General features: G+C 54.7%; 1 protein-coding gene across 1 annotated transcript in view; it reads left to right on the forward strand.

Moving 5' to 3' along the window:
- Positions 1 to 6,076, forward strand: part of TXN2 (thioredoxin 2) — a 10,201-nt gene extending 4,125 nt beyond the window's left edge. Inside the window, exon 4 of the mRNA XM_007446737.1 lies at positions 5,829 to 6,076. Within this exon, the coding sequence (XP_007446799.1) occupies positions 5,829 to 5,942 (114 nt within the window). The 3' untranslated portion in view covers positions 5,943 to 6,076. The remainder of the gene's footprint in view (positions 1 to 5,828) is intronic.
- Positions 6,077 to 6,297: the final 221 nt, after the last annotated feature.

Raw genomic sequence — 6,297 nt, forward strand, 5'->3', positions numbered from 1 at the left:
GAAGAGCGATCCAGTGGAGCAGACATCCTTTGCAAAGGCCCTGAGGTCAGGGTCTCACACGTTTGCGCACAGAACATCAGGGCCTGTGTCCCTGGAGCAGGGCTTGCCAGAGGAAGAGGGGCAGGAGATGCGTGGGATGCGGAGCGTCCTCTGGGCCTTGGAGGCCACTTTGTAGTTGGAGAAAGGGGAGCAGTCCATTGTGGCTGGATGGCCACGGTGAAGGGCCAAGCAAGCGGTGAGAGGACAGCCAGCTGGGAAGGCCGACTGCCGCCCAATTGGAAGGGGCCTGGATAGCATTATTCCAGAGCCAGGGTCGCCCCTGGTGGCCTGTGGGCCACATCTGGCTCACTAGCTTGATTGGTCTGGCCCTCGAAGTGTTTTGGTTTTGTTTTTTAAATGCTGAATCAGATGCTGTCATTTAAAACTCAGAAGATTTCACGGGAACATGCAGATTTCTGGTTCTCTTGAAACATCTAGATCTGGCCAGCGTGAACCTTCATCCCTTCCTGGTAATAAGTGACTGAAAGGTGGCATCTCTCTTTCTCAGAGTTTGGAAGTCCAGGTTCGACTCCCTCTAGACCAAGCGAAGTAGAGATGCCCATCCTCCAGCCGGTCCCCGCGGCGGGAAAGGGAGGGGGGCGCGGGTGGGAATAGGCTGGCTGCCCTCGGAGCTGGGGCTGGGGGTGGTCACTCAAAGGAAAAGCCGGCTGCGCTGACCAGAGGCAAAGGAAAAAGGTGCTGGGCAGCCAGAGCCACCGATGACGACTGCAGGTGGTTGGGGGGATATTACCAAAGTAAGACTATCCATGGCACTGGGTGACCGGGGGCCGCTTACTAGGGCTCGAGGGAAGCAATGAATTGTAGTTTGTTTTTGTTTTCAAAAGCTCTCCCACTGATTGCCCAGTCAAGGGGGTACTTGTCTGACCATTTAGGGGCCCCTAGCTTTCACTGCTTGCCCCTCCCTCCCCCAGAGACCCACGACCGCTGTGGGAGTGAGGGTGTGGCCTTTTGGTGTGAGCTTCGGGCTGGAGCTTCTGGGCAGCCCAGGGTGACGGGTCCCTCCTGGGCTTCAGCTTCAGCGTCAGGCGGTGGAACTTAGGCTAACACATCCTGAGCACCGACCGTGTCCCAGCAGCTGTAGTAGCTGTAAGGATACAAAAAAGAATAACCCCGTTCCTCCAGCTGTGGCCCCACGGGTGGTGAGAATCCCCAAGACCACCCCACCTGCATTCCAGGGAGCCTGCATTCCAGGTGATGTACGGCCGGGCCCTGAAGCCCTGTGGTTAAGCCTGGGAAGTGTGTGGTGGGGGAGAGGTCCTCTTGTAGCGTCTTCTCCTTCCGTCCACTGTCCACATAGTACAGCGTCATATAGAAATTGCTCAAGGCTGCTGGGCCCACGTCCCCTGGACCCGGCCTCCTGGTTTCGCCAGGTCCTGGGCTGATGTCATTGCAGGGTTTAGGAGGCTGCAGTGGGGATTCTTCCTGACCGCTGCCCAACCCCTTCCTTCCTTCCTTCCTTCCTTCCTTCCTTCCTTCCTTCCTTCACACCTGTTGTTTTGAAGAGAGCCTGGGGAAGAAGTCGCAGCTCAGAGGTCCACGGTACCTCCTGGGGCGGCTTCCTGCAAAGCCTGAGGGCCTTTTCCGAACGGCGGATGGACTTGGTGAAACTGCTTTAAGTTACTCAGGGAACATAATTCTTCCCAAGCTCTCCTGCCACCCCCAAGCCCAGCACACACCCTCAGGGTGAGTCTCCCTCCTCACACAGGTTCCTCTTCCCCTCCCTCCACACTCTATGCTTCAGTCAACTGTCCACCCTAGAATTTCACCATCTCCCAAAGGAGGGGAAGGGAAAGTGGCCCGGGGCCTTGGGGTGCCGCCCCCCCACTCTGCACTGCCTGGCTTGGCGGAGTGAAGAGCTCTCTGCTCCCCGTCGCCTCAGGTCCTCTGCTGGGTGTCCCCCAGTCGTTCAGACCCTGGGGAGAGAGAGGATCGGGCTGCGGACCTTCATGCTTTCTTCTGGGGCTTCTCCTGCTCGCCTCACACTTGGAGTTCCATCCTTTTATTTCTCATCTTACAGAGAATGCCCTTTAAACAACATTATAGAAACAACCAAGTAGCAATAATCTTAGCATGGAAACAAACCACTGTCAATATTTGGGGTACCTCGTTTGAATTTTTTATTTGAATTTTTAACGGTGAGTATATCCTCATAGACAGTTCATTAAACAGTATTTCAGTATTATTGAAATAACGCGTAGCTGGAATGCACAGTGCTTCCATCATTACCGTATTCCCTTACTTTGAAAGTTTTCTAAATCACCACTTTCAAACATGAGTATGACCTGGGATATTGTTAGAAAGCAGATTATGATACGGTGGGTCCGAGAAGGGTCCAAGATTCTGCATTTCTAACAAGCTTCCAGGTGATGCCACTGCTGGGAGTCCAGGACCCAGCATCGAGGAGCAAGAGCCCTGAAGCTCTGGGCCGGCCTTCCAGGGGAGGTGCCGTCAGCGAGTGGGTTTGGACAAGTGGATAATGACACGTATCCACCGTTACCATTACCGTCTCATACAGAAGAGTTTCACCATCCTAAAATCCTCTCTGATTGACCTTTTCCTCCCTTCTCCGCCTGAACTCCTGGCAACCACTGATCTTTTTACTATCTCCGTAGTTTTGCCTTCTCCAGGATGTCATATAGTTGGATTCGATTCTTTCAGTAATAGTTTTCCCAAGAACCCTCCTGTATCCAAAAGCTTCTACAAAGCATTTGGCCTTTCTCATTTGAAGCATGAGATCCTTTTAATGCTTCCCCACACATCCCTCCCTGCCCTGCTGGGACTCAATGTTTTTATCTCCAATCCCGTGCTCTTGGGCCGAGGTATAACATAGTTTGATGTCACGACAGCAAAGTCACACAGATCTTGTTTCAAGTTCCAGCCCTATCGCTTAGTCACTCAGCCTTTGAGCCTCAGTCTTCTCATCTGTAAAATGAGCCCACGTTGAGGCAGGAGTTGATGAGCCAGCACACACAAATGGTCCGGGTTGTCCCTGACACGTAAAAAGCACCAGTATGTGGCTGCCGGGGTGACAGTGACCTTTTCCTTTGTGTTCTGCAATTGGCTGAGGAGGAGGTCACCAGTCTCCTATGACAACTAGCACTGTGCCTGTCTGCCTGTCCCTCGGGAGGTCCTTCGCATTTCACAAATGGAGGAAATTGGGGTGAGACGGGAGAAGACCAGGCAGGGACACCAAGCTCAGTGGCAGTGTGGGCTGGGGGGCTGCAGGTTGGTGGGAAGACACACACGCACACCCCTACCCCTCCTGAGTTCCTGGGGCCTTCAGCCAAGCATGGAAGCCTCCAGGTGGCTTCACGAGCAGGAGCTCAGCGCATCTTAGCGCATCTTTTCATCTCTTCTCTGGCCTCTTGGTTCCCTCAGTGGCACCAGAATTGAGAGGGGAGCTGAATTCTCGCTCCACCGTGATCCCCTTACACTTACATTGCCTTTCCAGAAGAATGTGCCAGAGACCTATGCACTTCCATTTAAGGCAGTCTTTACAAGCACCAGCCCTTCCAGATTTGTGAACCAGACTCAGGGTCAGCAAAGCCACATCCTCCTCCTTGGGGGTAAGGGAAGTCCAGGTCACAGCGCAGGTATCCCTGAAGTGTCCTAGAAAATCCAGCTTCTGGCAGGCCCATGACTCTGTGTGTGTGTGTGTGTGTGTGTGTGTGTGCGTGTGCGTGTGCGTGTGTGTGTGTGTGTCTGTCTGTGTATCTAGGCTCAAACCTCAAAGAACTCCCTTGATCAGTAATGACTACATTTTGGTTGTCATGAAAATACAGTTGCAGCGTGTCTGCTGTACACCCAACTACAGCATGGTCTGTGCGTGTGTAAGCACACTTGTGAGTTTACACAAGTGCGATTGTAAAGGGAATCATCTAGAATTCTGGAGAAAAACTGAGTCTACTCCAAGCCACCTCAGTGAGCACAGCGTCCTGCTTAGAGGGAGGACGGTAAAAACAATTAGACCCCTGCTCAGACATTGAGATACAGTTTTACCTCAGTTAAGGGAGCACAGGACAGCAAGGGATCCAGCATGGGCGAAGCGGAGCCATTAGTGCCTGAGCCTTGGGCCTCAGTTCAGAGCTGCCGCATGTGAGGCCGCTGCCTCCACAGGCCAGTAGAGGGCACAGGAGACTGCATGTGCGGGCCCGGGGGCACCTCCAGGGACTGCATCCTGGAAGGAACCCTTCTGGGCCTGCAGCCGGGGCAGCCATGTGCTCAGCCTTGCACTTCATGCTATCACACGTGCCGGGGGCGCGAAGGACGGAGCCAGTGGCGGCGCCATGAGCAGGGGCACGTGTGGTGATCAGCCCACCGCCAGATGGGTCTGCCTGCACATTGCCTCTGGGAAGTATGTCAGCTGCCACCAACAGCAGCCCCAGGACAGCCCTTGAGGGGACCTGCAGGCACTAACAGGGACAGGGACTCTTGTCATCTTACCTGTTGTGTTTGTCCCCAAAGCCCATTAGAAAAGAGGTGCACAGCCTGCCACATACTGAGATTGGGCTGGTCAGGCCCGCGCTTCTGTTTTGTAACTGACGTATGCACAGTCAGAACGGTCCAAATCTTAGGTCTGGCTTCCCAGGGTGACTCATGGGCAGGACAGCACTCAGGACACTGTTTGTAGAAATCGCTCTTGTTACTTCGTAGTTAACTTGTATGTTAGAAAAGTCTGTGTTTATTTTGTTCTGTTTGTATAGTTTTTTCAAATGCCAACAATGCCAGGTGGGGAGCCCAGGCAGCAGAATGCACGATGCCAGAGCAGGTCTTGGGCCTCATTTACATACCACTTGATCTGTACAGGTCCCCTGGGGGAGCTTGAGAAAATGCTTCACAGGCCAAGAATGTCCAACCCCCCTAATAAATAAATATAGGCTCACAAGGCTGAGCCCCTCCTCCCACACTGCCCAGTGCGAGTCAGTGAATTTCTGGAGCCTGTTAACCATCGTGGCGTGGAGCTGAAAGAGGTTGCGTGGGGCCCTGGGTTTTCCTTTTATGACGTGCCCTCTGTGGCCTTCATTTGAGTGCCCACTGTGTGCTGGGCATCGTGCCAAGTGCAGGGCTCTGTGCTGAGACTTTGCAGAAATTAGCCCGTTCAGCCCCTATGCCCGCTGATATAAGCCCCAGTAGTATCTCCATTTGCTGATGAGAACACTGACACTTAGAGTGATGAAATGGCTCGCCCAGAATGGCCTGAGATTGGCTCAGCCGGCCCCAGAGCCTGAGTTCCTGACCACTTACCTTTATATCCAAATCTTTAGTCCGTGTCCTAGACCTGCACCGTAGAAACTCATCCCCATTTCACAGAAGAGGGCGCCAAGGCTCTGGAGTTGGCCTGACTCGGCCAAGGCACCCAGCTAATGAGTGGCAAGGCCAGGATTCCGATTCTCCTGGTCCCCGTGTGCCAGGCCACCCCTCGGAGCGGTTCTCTTAGCCCCTCAGCTCCTCCCTGCCCACAGCTCTGGCCTGCAGCTGCACGGGTTATTTTAATCTCTCCTGTCATTCCAGCCAAACCACTGGGAAAGTGAGTCAGGCACACAGTTAGGGGAGGAAGGGTACTGCTGGGAGCCCACAGTGGAAAAGTTTCTCCAGGGGCGGACCTGCAGGCCCTGCCGTACCCCTGAGCAAAGGGAAGGGGGCCCACCCGTGGATCTGGGCAGTCACTGCCCTGCATGAACCACCAGCCCTCTCCCCACAGCTTGGGAATAACGGTCAAGAAGAGCTCACCTCTGAGTGACTTGGCCTCCTTTGTCCCCTCCACCTAGGTGTCAGCTGTGCCCACCGTGCTGGCCATCAAGAATGGAGACGTGGTGGACAAGTTTGTGGGCATCAAGGATGAGGACCAGCTGGAGGCCTTCCTGAAGAAGCTGATTGGCTGACAAGCAGGGAAGCGTCCTGACTGCCCCTGCCCGCCTGGGCCCCCTGTTCCCGTGGGGACCCCGATAGCACTCACAGCCCTTCTGTGCCAGCCCTTCCTGCCTCCTCCCTCTCTGGCCCCTCTGGGCCCGTGCTTTGGAGACCAGGCCTCCAAACACAGGAGCCTCAAGTGCTCCCACCCCGGCTGACCGCCAGGGTGGCTGCCCAAGGAGCGGTGCCGCCGCCGAGCTGGGACAGAGTCCCAGGGCCAGCCTGCAGTAACAGCTTGGTCTCCCTACTCCCTTCTGATCTGAGCCCCGGTGCCTGGCTCATCTGCCTCCTGCATTTTTCTTTCCTGCCGCTGTTTTGTAAAAAGAA

The sequence above is a fragment of the Lipotes vexillifer genome, unplaced genomic scaffold (genome assembly GCF_000442215.2).
Source record: "Lipotes vexillifer unplaced genomic scaffold, Lipotes_vexillifer_v1.1 scaffold870, whole genome shotgun sequence".
Classification (NCBI taxonomy): domain Eukaryota; kingdom Metazoa; phylum Chordata; class Mammalia; order Artiodactyla; family Lipotidae; genus Lipotes; species Lipotes vexillifer.